The 17,178-nt window shown below is 44.5% G+C and overlaps 1 protein-coding gene across 3 annotated transcripts in view; it reads left to right on the top strand.

Moving 5' to 3' along the window:
* Nucleotides 1-17,178, top strand: part of Msra (methionine sulfoxide reductase A) — a 314,205-nt gene that overhangs the window by 136,337 nt on the left and 160,690 nt on the right. For 2 of the 3 annotated variants that reach the window (XM_050152200.1, XM_050152199.1), the window contains one exon: nucleotides 10,826-10,945. The exons of the other annotated variant lie outside the window; for it this stretch is intronic. In XM_050152200.1, coding sequence (XP_050008157.1) covers nucleotides 10,826-10,945 — 120 coding nt within the window. The remainder of the gene's footprint in view (nucleotides 1-10,825; nucleotides 10,946-17,178) is intronic. 3 annotated transcript variants of the gene reach the window in all.

The raw sequence follows: 17,178 nt of genomic DNA on the forward strand, positions 1-17,178 counted from the left end.
TGTTTTGGTGGAGAATTCCATTGGTGTTTTTGTTAGGATTACACTGAACTTATCTATCACTTGGGGTAGTTTGGACATTTTAGCACTATTCATCAATTCTCCTACTATGTGAGCCTGAAGTATATTTTTGCTTTTGTGTCTATTTCAATTTTTTTCCTCAGTGTTTTAGATGTATGTTGTATCGTTCATTTACTTTCTAGTTTAAATTTATTTCTAGCTATTTTTGTGGCTCTTGTTGAATGGCATGTTCTAAAATCTAGGTCACCCATGATGTATAGAAAAACCCTTGGTTTCTGTATCCTGCTTTCATGTCCTATAGCTTTACTGAATTTAATGGACATTTATTGATCATTTACTGAATACCAAACAATGCTGTAAGAAGGATATTTCCATCTTATTACCGAACTAGGAAAAGTGAAGGAAGAAATTGAGTGTAAATGATTCCTTGACACATGGTAGAGGAGGTGTAGGGTGACTCAGAGGTAAGAGCTGCTTGTGGCCTTCACTTGGATTCCTGGCATGGCATTGGGGCTGAGCTACAAGCAGAGACTCATCACTGCTGATGTTTCTTTTTGCCATCTTTCTAGAACAAAATGATGCCTATCCAGTTCAGCAGGGGTCACACTGTCGCTGCTCAGCCCCATGCAAACACTCAGCCTGTCATCTGATTTATGCCTGCCTCCGTCTCACCACCTGTGCGCTGCAAAGAGTGGCTTTTCACGGACCCTGCCAGCTGTCCTCTTTCTTCCAAGAGAAGGAGAGCCATTTATGCTGACCCAAGTTGTCTTCTGCCATTTTACTGCTTTTCAAGAAAGCTAAGCAGAAGGCCATGCGGTGGCTACAGATGGCTTTGGGAAGTTTTCAGGAAAATGTCTCCATCTGGGTCCTCTTTCCCACCTCCGTATGCCCTGCACTCCCTTAGGAGGGAGCTGGAACTGAACGCATCCCTCTGTGGTAACTGGCATGCATTGCAAATGTCATGGCCATTTGTTCATTGACATTCCATAGATCTCCTACCCCCTCTCAAAGGGAAGACCATCTTGTTAATACCTTGCCGAGTGCAGAGCCTGTGACCGATACATCTGGGGAGTAGAAGAGGAGTAAAGGATGCTCTTTGCCACCCCCAATGCTGGTTCTAATTTCTCTGGGCTCATCTTTGGCCGCAGCCAGATGCCGAGCAAGCTCGTCAGGTTCTGCTGGCATCCTGTGCCCCGAGTCAGCCTCACTTCCTCTAGAGCTGTTTGCATCCCTGCAATTGAGAGTCTTATGTTTGTCAAATCCTTTGCTGTCCTCTGGCAGCAACTCGACACCATTGGCTCTCCAGCTGCCTGGAGACATGTTCTGCCTGGTTGCAGAGCCAGGCCTCCATGTGCCTGGGGCATTCTGTTCAGGGGAATGCAGGGCCTCTTCACGCCATCCCTGGGGAAGCATCTGTGGCTCTGCTGTCCTTTAAAGGCTAGAGACTCACTGGGGCACATCTTGAGGAAAGCAGATGGCCTTGGTCTCAGAGGTCTCTCGTGAGGAGCAGGGTGCGAGGACCTGTAATCCACCTGGCAGAGGGGAGTGCCTTGGAGCTCTCAGAGCTGTCGTCACATGGTCAGTGGGTCGTCAGGTTGTGAGAGGACTAGAGGAACAAAGGGACGTTCCAGGACTCTGGTTCAATGAAGGAAGAGCTTTGCAGCTATTGTTAGATCTACAGAGGAGAACTGGGCTCCTTTGAGCTTCTAGACAACCATTTGCCAGGATACTCGCAGAGTTTTGAACATTCGCAAGGTATCTAAGCTAGATTAGAGGCAGAGTCCTTGTTACCTTGGGGTTCTAGCTTTTGGAACTTTTTAGTAAATACTTAGGAGAACAATCCTAGGGGAAGGCTGAAGCCCGGCAGCGGCAAGAACCCAGAAATGCCTAAATCTTGATGCTGTGGCTGAGTGGTGCAGACATGCGCACATCTGGGCATGCATTCAATTAGAGGGGAGCCTGAAGAGAATGCTTTATCGGGTTCAGGCAGCATTTGGAACGGATGTGGACAGAAAGCAATTAGCCATCATCAAATATTAAAAATATCAATCAGCTCCTACTTGCTGTATGGCATCTCTAATTAGCAAAACGTGTTTTTAAATCTTGTACTTTCAGGTAAGGGCTGTGGTAAGGGAGGCATTTTGTAGTCTTTAACACAACGTGTAAAACTAAAGTCATTGTGCGAAACAGAGGGAATGGTTCCATTTTTATCACATGCTCATCTTCCACGAGAGTCAACGCCCATTTTCAAACTCCTGGTTTCCTGTCCTCTCCTCCTTTGGATCAGCGGTGACTCAACCAGGCAAGCGGTTTCTGTCACTAGGGCTCACACAGTTGCTGCTGTCCCTGTCCTGTCTAGTTTTCCTTCAGAGCAAAGGTCTGCGCTGCCCATTGTAGCTGGACTTGAGCACCCCTGGGGTGTCCTGATGAGTGGTCTCCTTTGGATGTCACTCGTCCATTCCTAGAGGACAGGGAGCTCAGTGAGAAGGGCCTTGGGGATGTGCAGCTTACAGTGGACAGTCGGGGTGACTGTCACTGACAGCCGTTGGAAATGCAATTCTGTGGTCTGCTATTGTTCTCTGAGCAGTCACCATCCTCACCAGATTAGCTATGCCTGACTGAAAAAGTCCATCAGGCTTGGACCTGTTGATTTATGTTCCTTCAGAGAAGGAGAGGGTGGGGAGGGCCCTTAGACCCTTGCCCCAAATTCCTACCACCCCTCCCAGCCATCTCTCTGTAGTTCTGCTGTAATGGCAGGCAGCTTCCTCCCGTGTTAAGAGTGCAAAGGCGGGGGGAGGTTAATTGGTGAAGGGGTCCATTAGTGTGGCCGTCATACATGCTGGGTGGAGACTTTTCAGCCAGTGAACCCTCACCAGTGTTCTGTAAGGAAGCTCATCAAACTCGTGGTCTCCAAGGTGAAAGGTGGTACAGTTGTAGTTTGGTTTGTTGCTGGGATCTTATGAAGAGGAAATAGACATAGTTTGTGTCTCCCAAGGGAAGGTTCACACAAGAAATCCCAGTAGAGTGCCCTTTAAATTCTCCCTAGTCTCCAGGCTGTTTATTAGTGGGTGGTGCTGAGCCCTCTGCAGAGGAAGGTGGCACAGAAGCAGTGTCTGGCCTTAGGCTCCCACGGTCCAGCATCTGAGGCTGTGCTTCCCACGGTCCAGCATCTGAGGTCATGCTTCCCGTGGCCCAGCTTCTGAGGTCATGCCTCCCATGGTTCAGGGTGTGAGATCGTGCCTCCCACGGTACAGGGTTGAGGTTGTATCTCAGGTGCCGCAGGAGAAGGAACAGCATTTTTTAATTCCTTGCAAGCCTGGCTTGAATCCTGTCTTTGGGCAAACAACCTCAGCAATTAGAACTTCCATCTTCTTCAAGTAATGTGTCATCACGTGCTTCGGGGAAGTTCATAAGCACAGAGGCTGGTCAGTACACTATGTAGCTCCCAGAGGACAGTTGATGAGGACCAATTCTCTCCCTCCTTCCCTCCTTCCCTCCTTCCATCCCTCCTTCTTTCCTCTCACGTCTCTCTTCCTGTCATTCAAAGAAAAGGATACCAGGCTGTTTATTGACTGTGGGAATAATTTTCTTTCCTTGCTGGTGGTGGTGCTAAAGTCACAGGTCTAGGACAGAGGAGACGAGGGAATGGGTTTCCGTGCACCTGGTGTCACCCCATAGCTGGCACCACTTGGTAGTCAGGATGAATGTTTGCTATGTGAGTTTCAGTTGTCTTCTAGATGATAAATGGAGATTTCAAGACCTCATACTGTGAGCCAGAGGCCCATAACCATGTCTTCATTCAGCACCACCATTCTTCTCAAACTCAGGGTAACAGAGACCCAGCCTGTGACAACACAGAGGTGACAGGGAAGGGGAACGTGTGAAACTGTAGGCTTTGATAAGTTCTCACTCCCAAGTGGCTCCTGAAGGGATGGGGTGGGTGGTGCCCAGAGCAGAGCCTGTGGTGGGGGTGCCCAGAGCGGAGCCTGTGGTGGGGGTGCCCAGAGTGGATCCTGTGGTGGGGGTGCCCAGAGTGGATCCTGTGGTGGGGGTGCCCAGAGCGTAGCCTGTGGTGGGGGTGCCCAGAGCGAAGCCTGTGGTGGGGGTGCCCAGAGCGGATCCTGTGGTGGGGGTGCCCAGAGCAGAACCAGAGGGTACTGGGATGCTCCAGAGACTGAGGTTGATGGGGGAAAATGGCTCTTCCTATGAGTAAGGGTGTCTGGAGTGTGTGTGTGTGTGTGTGTGTGTGTTGAACAAAGTAAAAATTAAACTTTATTTAGACGATGGTAAGAAGAAAGAGATTTTTTTGGTGTGGAGGCACTTGAATGTAGGAGGCGATGGGTGCTGAGTGCTGCCGGATGTGCCGAGGAAAACATGCAAATGAGGTGTGTGTTTGAAATGTTTCTCTATTCTTTGCCTTCAAATCAGCAAGGAAGGGGGAGTAAACATTAAAAATTAATAATCCAAACTAGAATACTGTCACATAAAATAAGAAAGGGTCATAAGTGGAAAACAAAACAAGGCTCCATAAATAATTTAAAATAGATAAACAGCAAGAGTAAATATATTCCTACTGCTAATAAAAGACAAAGTTTTCAAATATTGTTACACATTTAGATATGCGTACAAGATGCATACCTAAAACAAAGACATATGGAAGAATTAAAAATAAAGACTAGGAAAAGATATGCCAGATAATATACAAAGAAAGTTAACCCAGGGGCATTGTTATTAGTAAAAATAACTTTAAGAACAAGTCTTTTAATAGCATTCAGTAGAGATAGTAAACAAAGGCATAGAGCCAAGAAGGTGAAACAGCAAGGGACTCATAGATGCTAACAACACAGCCAGCAATTATACAAAAACTAACAGACCAACAGAGGATGTGAGATATAAGAGAATATTTCACATAGCTTAATGTGCCACAATCTCGAATGGGCCCAGGTGATTTAAATTATGCTGTCCCGAGCTTGTACACCAATGTCAGGGAAACACAGTACCCAAGCCATAGAGTTTCCTAGTTGACCTTCTCTGTCAACCTGAAATAGCTTAGAGTCACCTGAAAAGGGTTCAGCTGAAGGATGCCCGGGTAATGTTGGCCTGTGGGCATGTCTGTGGAGGAGTGCCTTGATCGTAAATTGATGCAGTAGAGGTCAGCCCACTGTGGGTGGTGTCATTCTCTGGGCAAGAGGTTTTGGACTCTCAAAGAAAGCTAGGTAAACACGGGTCTGGGGCTGAGCCAGCATGTAGCCTTCCTCCGTGGTTTCTACTTCATGTTCTTGCTTAAGTCCTACATTGACTTCCCTAGGTGATGGACTTGACCTGGAAGTGTTTACTTCCCTAAGTCGCTCTTGGTCAGAGTGTTTTTAACAACACAACAAGGAAACGAGAATAGAAATGTTTGTAGTATTCAGGCGCACGTGGAACACTTAGAAAATCCGTGTTCTGGTTACAAGGTAAATTTGTGACAGGATATAGAAAAAGCTAGTTTCTAACCCAGTACAGAAAATTAGAAATAAAGATGAAAAGCTAGAATAGTGAACAGCCACACCTTTTCAACTATGCCTTCTTAACTAATCTATGTGTTAAAAGGTAATAAAATGGGGCCTGAAGAGATGGCTCAGTAGGTAAGAACCCTCGCTGCTCACGCAGAGGACCTGGCTTCAGTTCCCAGCAACCATGTGGTGACTCACAGCCTTCTGTGGCTCCAGTTTCAGGGGATCACACGCCCTCTTCTGACCTCTGAGGGTATTGCATGCACACAGTGTGCATATGTACTTCTTATCTAGTGAGACGTTCTCAGTAAGGTGTGTATGATATTAGTTTTTTTCTCGTTATTTTTTATTGAAACTTTATACAACGTATTTTGATCACAATTTTCCCCTCCCTATCTCCTCGAGATCCTCCTGGCCTCGCCTCCCACCCAACTCCATACCTTCTTTCTTTCTCTTCAGAAAACAAACAGGAAAAAAAAATCAAATAACCCAGAATTAAACAAAACAAAACAGAAATGGCAAAAGGAATAAGAAACACACAAAACACAATATACATATAAATACAAATGTTCACACACAAAAAAACAAGACCCATAAAAATACAAAATCAGAAACCATACAAGCAAAAGGCCAGTATGATAAAAATTGCCCAAACATAGTAATAAAAGACAAATATAAACAATGGCACCACTGAGTTTGTTTTGTGGTTGGTCATTACTACTGTGCACGGGGCCTACCCTGAAGTGTGGTTTGTGTATCTAGTGAGACTCCATTGGAAAAAAAACCTGGATATTTTCTTCGCAGGCAGTTGTCACTTGGCGTCTTGGTTAGGGATGGGAGATCATTTTACATCACCATTTTCCTCTGTGTTGTACAAAGGTATCGGCAAGGTGGGAGGGTATGCAACTCTCACATTGGAGGACCAAGGAGAGCCTGGAGTCAAACAGTAGACCTAACTACTCAGAGCTCTTTGAGTATAGAGGAGTGAAGTGGCATTTCATTTGTATTTTAATAAATAAAGCTTGCCTGAGGACCAGAGAGTAAAACAGCCCCACTGCTCAGCCTTACAGACCAGGCAGTGGTGACACACACCTTTAATCCCAGTAGCCACACTAGTTGCTATAGAAACTGGGCAGTGCAGGCCTTTACTCCCAGTCCTAGAGAGGATTATAAAACAGGAGGAGGCAGCTCTCAGATACAGTCTCATTCTGAGACTCCTGGAGGCAGGATCGCCATTTCACACTGAGGTAGAGGTAAGAGCCAGTGGCTGGCTGCTTTGGGTTTTGGATCTTCAGGTTGAACCCCAATATCTGTCTCTGAGCTTTTATTAATTGTGCTTCAGAGAAAGTCCAGTAAACCAAGATTCATGCTATAGTGTGAAGCAGTGAGAACATGTAATAGAAGAACACGGTATTGGAAAGAGCAACGCAAATCAGGGCACACAAAACAGTGCCAAATAAAAACATGCCAATTTCTGCAGAAACTGTATCATGGCGTCAAAGAATATCCAAGAAAATTTGCATGAATGAAAAGTGATATTAGACTCATTGATAGAAAGACTCAATATTATTAACATACCAAAATACTTTAAAATTAATCTGTAAGTTCAATGTAGTTCTAGTAAAAATCCTAAGAGGATATTTTATGGAACTTGACAAGCTGATATTAAAATAAATTGAGAATGTTAGCGGGCCAGAATAGCAAAGAAAACTTTGAGGAGTAATGTAAGAAGATTCACTCTATCAGATACTAAGACTCATTAAAGGAGGGTGATTAGAATGCCTGATCTTTTCTGATACATTTGGACTCTGTGCGCAGTGCTCTCTATGACAACCAGCGATGTGAGAGTTAGCCCAAGCGCTTGCTCTCTCTGTCTCTGTCTGTCTCTGTCTCTCTGTCTCCCTCTCTCACTCATCCTGCTTCCCCACTGTCAAGGCATCTTTCTAACTCTGTCTTCAAAAATCTATTAAAAAATCTATTCCAGGGTCTGGGGAGATTCTCAGTCAGTAACAATTTTGTATTGCAATCAAGAGGCCTGAGTTCAGATTATAAGAATCCGTATAGAAGTCAGGTGTGGTGGTCACATCTGTGACCCCAGCACCCGGGAGGTAGAGGTCAGTAGATCCCCAGAGACTGTTAGCCAGCTAGCCTAGCCATGAGCTCCAGGTTCAGTGAGAGACTCTGTCTCAAAAAATTTAGGTGGAGAGCAACTGAGGAAGACACTTGATGTCAACATCTAACCTCATACACATGGACACACAAATGCACAAGTACACATACAAACTATACAGATATATATGTATACGTGTGTACATATTTTATATGGAATATATATGTATGCACTGAAGGGTCAGGGAGGGGTGGGGGTCAAATAGCCTTTTCAAATGTACTCTTTTTGTGGAAGTCCATGACAGCCTTGTGTACCATCACTGTTAGCCGTGGTACAGTGCTGCCCTGTTTCATTCACAGAGCCCCACAGATGCTAGATGCTCCGTGGTAGGTGTCCTCAGCTCAGCACAACTCCTGGTACCGCAGCAGGGCTGCTCAACTCCCTTTCCCCTTCTTCTCCAGCCATGCCCTGTTGTCTTTGGTCAGCCATGGTGATATTTTGTTTGTGCTCTAACAAACAAAGCTTGCCTGAAGATCAGAGGGCAGAGATCAGAGGGATAGAGGCCAGGCAGTGGTGGCACACACCATTGATCCCAGCATTTGGGAATCTCGTGCCTTTAATCCCAGCACTAGGGAGGTGGAGACAGGAAGTGATATGGCAGGGCAGAGAGAGGAATATAAGGCAGGAGGAGACAGGAGCTCAGGCCCTTTCGGTCTGAGGATTTCATAGAGATAAGAACTTTAGTGACTGGTGACTTCTCTGGCCTTTCATCTTTCACCCCCTAATATCTGACTCCAGGCTTTTATTATTAAGATCAATTAGATTAGCGCTACACTCAGCCAAGGCACTGAAAGAAAACCAGCCCACCAGTGACCCTGTGTGCCACAGAAACAGACACTCAGTTTTAAAGATGCTCGGTGCATATTTATATTAACTACCAGCAAACAGTTCACTTGGCCACAGGAAAGACAAATTATATTATATGTATTATAACAGACAAATCAAAGTGCATATACTTTTATGCTGTCTTTAAGTGTTCTTCGTTTTAAAAAATGTTTGTTTTACATTTTTACACTAGTAGAAATCTACTACAGAAAAAAAAACCATTTTTTTTTGAGCTTGGAGTCTCACTCTGTAGCCCAGGCTGGCCCTGAACTTGCATCAAATCCTGCCACCCCAGCCTTTCCTGTGCTAGGATTACAGATGTAAACCACCGCACCCAGAGACAGAAAATTCCAAAAATTATAAAGAAGTCTTTTCACATACATCACTCTGATAAAACCCTGGTTACAGCTTTAGTATATTTCTCTCCAGTCTATTTTGGTATGATTATTTCTTTATAGTTATAATAAAAGCATGCATATAATTGTGTTTTTTCCTTTTTAATTTAGCTGTAGATAATTACAATATAATCATATACATGCTGTACTATCAACATAATGGTAATTTTTACTGCATTGAATTTCATTATTTTGATTTATCACTGTTGAAGACTATTAACCTATTTTTGTTATATTTCTGCTCCCATTTTAGCAAGTATAATATTGTCTGAAACTGTAGAACTTTCTGTTCACCTTCTGTTTTAAGTTACTATGTTGCTTTGAATTTTTCAGAAGCTGAATGCTAACAAATGTTAAGAATGTCATAAAGTAGATGTTCTTATAGTCCCGTCCGATGTCTAGCTAGTGCAGAGTGTGCGCTCCAAAGGCATGTGCCCACTTGTCTTACCTAGAACTTAGTGTGGTGATCTGGATAAAAAATGTGTCCCATAGGCTTCGCTATGTGAACTTGTGGTCCCCGGTGCATGGTGCTGTGTGTGGAGGTTATTGAACTTTTAGGAGGTGGAGCCTTGCTGGAGGAAGTTCATCATTGGGAGAGGGTTTAAGGATTCATAGCCTCACCCCATTTCCAATCCTTCTTGGCTTCCTATGGGTGGTTGAAATTTAATCACTCACCTTCCTGTCCCTGCTGCCGTGTCCTCCCCCATTCCACATTCATCCACTCTTTGGGAATGTAAGCTGAAATGGACTCTTCCTAAGTTGCCCTTGGTCATGGTATTTTATCACAGCAACAAATAAGGAACCAATAAAATCATATCTGACTTATTAAAGGCATATACACCTTGGGAGAGGAAGCAGTCTTGCTTACATGTATGTGGAAATGGGTCAGAGAAGGGCAGGTGTACTGAGCAGCTGGGGATCTTCTTATAGGAGGTGGAGGTCCTGTGTTGGGGCGGTGCAGCCTTCATGCTGTGTGCATGTGTGCTTTGCAGAAGCAAGCCTTGGTTTGCATCAGATAGCCAAAGGGATCTGGTGACTGCTGGCCTAAATGTGGTAATTGCGGATGGAGTTTGTTGGTTGCCTGTAGTTCCTTAGCTGCCCCCCAACCCTGGCCCAAACCCCCTCACTCATTGTGCTCAGTAGTAGAACTCAGAAAATGTTCCTTTTAAGTGAGCATTGCTTTAACACTTGCAAATTTATTGTGACTTTTTTTTTAAGCTGAACACATCTGTTAAATTGTTAATTGGCAATAACTGTCTCAGTCTTTATTGATCTTGTATATTTTCCCATTTCAATCAACTCAGACTTACACGTCTTTCTTACAATGATTCTGAGGTCAATCATTACATGAATTTTTACTAACTTATTAAGTAAATGTAGAAATCTTCTTAAAACAGACTCTTACTATGTTATTCAGAAAAATGTATTTTTGCTATCTTCAAATTATTTTAAGAAGTTTTAAAATGTTTGTTATCGTTCACGTGTGTGTATATTTGCATGTGAGGACAGAGGACAGCTTCCTGGGAACTGGTTCTCCTCCTTCTACCCCTTGAGGCCTCTTCTCATTTTTCTGCTGTTCTGCACATGGTTCAGGGTAATTCTCCTGTCCCCACCACCATTTTGTCTCAAGAACATTGGGATTGCAGATGTGAGCCTCTGTATGTGGCTCTTGTAGCCCTGGGGATGGAACTTTAGTCACCAGGCTTTCATAGCAAGCCTTCACCTGCTGAGCCATCTCGCTGGCACTAAATTATTCCTCAGTGCTAAAACCTTTGCTTTATACATCTCCAGCGTTGAAACCTTTGGGCCTTTTTGATCATCAGATGGCAGGACAGCTTCTCCCTTCCAGCCGACAAGTGTGGTAACACATAGGGATCGCCTTATTTTGGATCCACGATTTATCTTTGCTTTGTTCTCTGCAGGAATGGGCTGCTTCTGGGGGGCTGAGCGCAAGTTCTGGCTCTTGAAAGGCGTGTATTCAACCCAAGTGGGCTTCGCAGGAGGCTACACGCGCAATCCCACCTACAAAGAAGTCTGCTCAGGTAGGGACAGTTGTTCAATCACTGGAAGAATGGCAGGGCTCCTTCCTGCTGGTGGGTGACAAGATCTTTGAAATGGAAATATATTTAAAAATACATATTTTCTCTGTCTTTTTTAAAAAACGATTTCTGTAAATACACCTCATTGTTTCTCCTATATAGCTGTAGAGGATAATGGACATCCTGTGGAATGTATTCCACCTTTTTGCTGTGAAAAGAAAAAAGCCCATAACACGTAGTTGACTGGAATAATTGTTCTTTTAGCTCAGGAAACTGGGCAGGGCTGAACTTGGCAGTTCTTCTTTGAGGCTCACCTGGTTTCACTCATGGGATGGTCCTTAATCACCCTGTGGAAAGTTCAGGACCGGCTGGTCTCAGATGACCTCCTATGGCTGGAGAAATGGGAGTGTCTCAGACTGGCGTGAGCCAATGCAAAAAGGGGCACGCGTAAAGACCTGGAAACAGCAAGAGGATGAACCATGATCTCCATGCACCTCATTTGATATTGTCCCACGGACCAAACTGGGGCACACAGTCTAGCCTAGAGACAGGGATGCAGAGAGATGTGAAGAAATCAAGAGCATCACTACAGTGCTCTTCACACAGCTCAAATGTCTCATGCAGTAGACATGTTCTGGAGGGAAATCATGAGAAGCCATACTGTGATGCATGGCTCGGTGAATTACCATTTCTGGGCCAAGTTCCCCTCCCTCCCTGGCTGCCTATAAATAAAAGTTTTCCAAAGCACATCTGTGCTAGTATTAGTTATGTTCTCTAAAGGAATGGAACTCACAGAATGGATATATATATACTATATGTTCACATATAATAATATATATTCATTCATGTATATAAGATATGTATCTTAAAGGTGAGAATATACATATACATGTATATGTACATGCATTAAAGGGAGAGTTATATATTAAACATGCTTATGTAGAGCTATAAGTGGAGATGCCGATGGGACTTGGAGGTCATCCAGGTCATTCTCTCAGGCCTCAGCAATGGGAATGAATAGACGTCCTCCTGTAATTTCAGACGTGGCATAATAATGGCTCAGGAGGAAAAGGTTGCTAAGAAAACCCACAGGGGCTGGGGAGATGGGCCACTGATAAAGCCGCTTGCTCACAAGCTAGATGACTTAAATTTGAATCTTTAGAACCCATGTAAAAGCATCTGCAAGCCCAACATCCCTTACCTGGAGATGGGAGACAGAGACAAAAGAATCCATGTAAGCTAGTGATCCAGCTAGTCCGGCTTAGGAAGCACCCAAGAGATTGTGTCTCACGAGGTGGAAAGGTGAGAACCAATACTTCAGAATTGTTCCCTGACCTCTACATATGAACACCATGGTACATATGCACACAAATGAATAAATAAATTCCTAGATACCTATACTATTAGCCTCACTCTGCAAAGGGCAAAAGCCAGTTCTGATATTGTAATAGCTGATTTGTGTAGCCATAGGCACTTTCCTCATTGACAATGTAATTGCCAAGTGAATTCCTACTATATGATAAGCACTGTAATAAGTATTTTAAAGTCTTTGCTTTTTTTTCTCAAGCAATCACATGGCATCCCAGTCTCTATCCTCTACAAGAAGCACCATTGAGACTCAGAGAACTCATGTGACTCTCCCAGGGCCTCCAGAGCCTGAATTCTGCCTTCCTTGCTCTCCCCTCATAGTTTATGTCATTGACCTTGGTGTAAGTCTCCCAGCTGTTGCTACAGCCTGGTTGTCCTCCATTCAACATTCACACTTCCTTCCTCTTTCAAATCTGTTCACTGACTGAACTTGAAAGTGTATTGCAGTGTTTTTATATGACTCCTGTGTGGGAAGTGTTTTGTCCTACAGATGTTTTAATTTGAAGGGGAAGAAGGACCAATTCCTGTATATTCAGTCCATGCAAACAGTTGGTATCAGGCTGCAGCAGTGGGTAAATATGGAAGTCAAGGGGTTTCAGAGAGAGAGACAGAGACAGAGAGACAGAGAGACAGAGACAGAGAGAGACAGAGAGCTGTCCATTCTATCCCAACAGGACTGCTAACCTAGGGCACAACAAAAGGCGTTGTTGTTATGGAAACTGATTCCAGAATACAAAGACACAATGTTGGGTTCTCCCCAGACTGAAAAGGAAAGATGGTGTCTTTGTCTGGAATTTATTGTTGTAGTGATTATAAAAGTTAGACTGGGTAAAAGGTACCTCTTGCCTAAGAGCAGTAGAACCCTCAAGCCCCCCAAAGTAGCAGGAATGCAGCACCCAGCTAGGGTGATAGTGGAAAGGAACCAGTTAAAGATTTTGAACTGAGAAAGGGGTATGTAGACAACACAGATCGCCTGTCTGGACTGTCCTCGGAAGCCCCCAGTGCTCCCAGGTTGGCTGAAACCTGTCACTCTGGAAAGATTTGATTGGATAAGAAAAAAATGGGAAAAAAACCCAAAACTATCCAAGAGACACGGCTGCTTTTGCACTCAAACACACTTGCTCGTAGAAAAACACACTTGTTTATAGAAAAGGCGCGTCCTCCTGTTCCCATGAGGTTCAGAGTATATATCCGGTAATCAGCATCAGTTTCAGCCATTTTCTCGTGCATCTAGGTAACTCTGGAACTGTGATTGCTGCAGGACTGCTTCTTAGAGGTTTCTGCCGACTGGGAGGGAACTGGAAGCCCCTCCCGTGCTAGGCAGTGCTCCTGAGCTTAAAGCTCCATTTGTTTCTTGGGCCAGGTACCTGGACTGCAGGGAGGGGTTGTCTGAACACCAACCCACAGGATCAGCATAACCTACAGTGCCCCCTCAGACCATCTAACAAGACACCAAGGCAGGGCTTCTGCATGTGCATCTTTGTGAACAGGTCAGGGGCCACTTGCCCCAGAGTCAGAGCCTCCTGAAGGCCACGTGATCTTGCCTGTGAGGATATAGTTTCAGCAGACAGGCAAGTGTGTTTGAGTGCAAAAGCAGTATATTTATAGAAAAGGTGAGTCCTCCTGTTCCCATGGTGTTTCTAGAGTAGGCAGAAGGTAGGCAGCTAAAACCCAAGAGAGAGTTAGGATAGGGCACATGGAAGAGACGCTAGCCACTGAGAAGGGAGATGGCCCAACAATGACAGAGGGTTTCAGTTCCTTTTCTAAGGTCTCAGTTCCTTTTCTATGACAAAATGCCATGGCAGAGACAACTTATGGAAGAGTTTAATTGGGCTTACAGTTTCAGAGGGTTAGTGTCCATGATGGTGGGTCAAAGGCATGACCACAGGAATAGCTAAGAGCTCACATCTTGATCTGCAAGTAGAAAACAGAGGCACACTGGGAATGTCAGGAATCTTTTGGAACTTCAAAGCCTGTCCCCAGTGACATACCTCCTTCAATAAAGTCACACCTACTAATCTTTCTTGAAAATTTTAGTAACTGGGACTGAGTATTCAAATATATGAGCCTATGGGGGCATTCTCATTCAAACTACCACGGGTAGGGGTGCCTGGCATCTGTTAATCCCATCAACTGAGAATAAGAGCACTACCATAATTTCTGAACCAAATTTGAAACAAAGTTTAATTAAATACTGGCCAAGATGATGGACTCTGGCCAGGACCATTCAAGGTTCCCGGAAAATGGTGATAGTCACATTTTGCAGATGCTTAAAAAGGCAAGCCCATAAGGCCACTGTCTTTATTTCCCATCAGGTCCAACCAGGGACAAGCATACATCCTGACGTATTTCCCACACACACACACACACTTCCTGCCTACATGTGGTCAAGCACATCCAGTGTAGTTGATAAACTTGTCTAGTGGAGTGAAAACAAGCAGCAATCTCCACCATTTCAAAAACTGTCTGTCCTTGGGCAAGGGGCTTGCAGGTTAGAGACATTTTTGTTTTATGGATCTCTTAGGCACAGTAATTAAAACTTAAAACATAACTTTGGTTCTCACACGTCCAAATAGGACTCTTAGGAGTGGGCTCAGTGATAAATGCGTGCCAGGCTGTCCTCATCCCTGCCTGTGACCGGAGCCTTATGCTATACAAATTACTGGATGCTGATGTTTCTTTCAGTCTTTTAAATAGTGCAGTCCCTTGAGAAAGGAAGAAAAAGATGTCTGTGTTGAGGTGCAGGAGTGGCCATCACTTAGGCTGTAAGAGACTGGCTTCAGACTTACTGGACCTAGAACAACAGTTGGCTAGCCTTGACTATATAAAGGAAAGAACGGGATCCCAGCAAGAGGTTGATGAGCCTGCGAATCCTGTAGCAGGAGGTTTTACCGATCCCTCTAGAGTACTCTGAGCAGACATGCGGCCTCTAAACCATGGCACCCTTAATTGCTGTGCTGCCAGACTCTTCTGCTGTACCTTCTCATCTGTTGACCCTCTGTGGAGATCATTTCCAGGTAGAAGATACAATGAGACCAGGCCAGTTAGGCAAATAGACAAATTCTCATTTTAAATCAAATCAGATGCCATCCTTAATGTATGTTGTGTCAGTCTACATTGAGTTTAGTCTGCAAAAGTCATTCTCTGTCGGTTGGATTAACCTAGGGTAGCACTAGAGGATGGTAATGGAGTTTAGGCCTTCAACAATGAGAGGCAAAAGGTAGGCCTCTACAGCTCCAAAAAAGGTTGTGACTATCATCTTGCATTTCCCCGGAGACCCTTCATCCTTCGCATAGGCCCCACATTCCATTGGAATGTGTTTCTTTACCTTCTCACTCACAGTGCTTGTTTTAAGAGTACTGATTCTCCTGGGATATGTGTTCAAACTTTCTTTCTCGGACTTGCCAAATGTTGAATCTGTAGCACAAGCCAGCATGTTCTCTTCCTGGAGTGCTGTTCTGTGGTTTTTGTTGTTTTGTTTTATAATGGTCCTACTGTAGTTCAGGCTGGCTGGGCACTTGTAGTCCTCCTGCTTCCGTTTCCCAAATTCTTGGACTACAGGCATGCTACTCCCCTTTCTTGGTTGTCCAGGTGTTTCACGCCTAGCCTTTGACCCCTTTTAGAGTCACACTCCTGGGTCTTACACCATGCACACAGCCTCAGTTTCACTGTGAGACAGTCTTGGTCATAGCCAACAAACCTTGCACAACCATTCTGCCTTCAGGAATGCTTACATTGCAGTGATCTGAAATCTCATTGACCACCATTCCCTCCCTAAAACCAGTTGAAAGATTTTCTCTCTTAGAACCCAGATTGGGGTGACATAGTTGTGAGGATTCTGCCTTCTGTGGAGGCTTTTTCATATGAATGAATGAATGAATAACAGAGATAGATGAATAGATAGATAGATAGATAGATAGACAGACAGACAGACAGACAGATATGAATACATTAATTACTATGAATGGCTTACATGCAAAAACACGATACTGGATTCTGGTAACACAGTGTGAAGACAATTACCCCAGTCTGTCTTCTGGAACTTTTTTTCCCTATGGTTAAGGAAACCTTGTTCTTCTATGCTTCTTTAAGGGGTTGAATTGGCTCTAGCTTTCTCTTTATGCATATGTGCCACATACAACACACCCTCCACACTCCATACACACACACACACACACACACTCTCCACACACACCCTTCACACCCCCACCCCCACTCCACACATGCACAACACCACACACACACACACACACACACACACACACACCATGCATTCTGCACACACTCCCTGAAAGGATTGTTATGCAAACCTGCTGATTAGCTGGCCTGCTGTTGTCTCACTCCATTGATTCTAATTGAGCTATTCAGAGTCCTCAATGCCCTGGTAGAGAATTATTCTTACACTTTGTAATAACAACCATGCAGATGAAAATATGAAAAGGCATTCTGCAACGGGTAAGCACTTCGGGTTAATTTTGGCACATTAGCCAAGCGTACAAACTCCACATTGCTGGTGAAGGAGCCTGGGCTGTGCATTCATTGGGTGAGGTCTTCTCATATTTTGCTTACAGATGTTCATAACAATGCCATGTTTATCATTCCATTCAAAAGCCTTTTGAAATCTACTCAGCTAAGTGGCACCAGAATCCAAAGCCAGAGAGGGGCCAGGCCACTCTCCCCTACTCAGAGCTCATATGGTCACCAGATCAGCCTGAGGTCTAAACACATCGGCAGGCAAACTGTCCCACAGAGGTGCCCAGCGGGAGCTAGGTCTGAGAGCAGCTGAGACTGGCAGGCAGTCCTCCTGTGACCTCTCAGTGGTGTTTGTCCCCAAGGCACCCTCCGCAGCCTGTGTCCTCTCTTACAAA

This window comes from Alexandromys fortis, unplaced genomic scaffold (genome assembly GCF_014885135.2).
Source record: "Alexandromys fortis isolate MF-2015 unplaced genomic scaffold, M_Fortis_MF-2015_v1.1 scaffold_75, whole genome shotgun sequence".
NCBI lineage: Eukaryota > Metazoa > Chordata > Mammalia > Rodentia > Cricetidae > Alexandromys > Alexandromys fortis.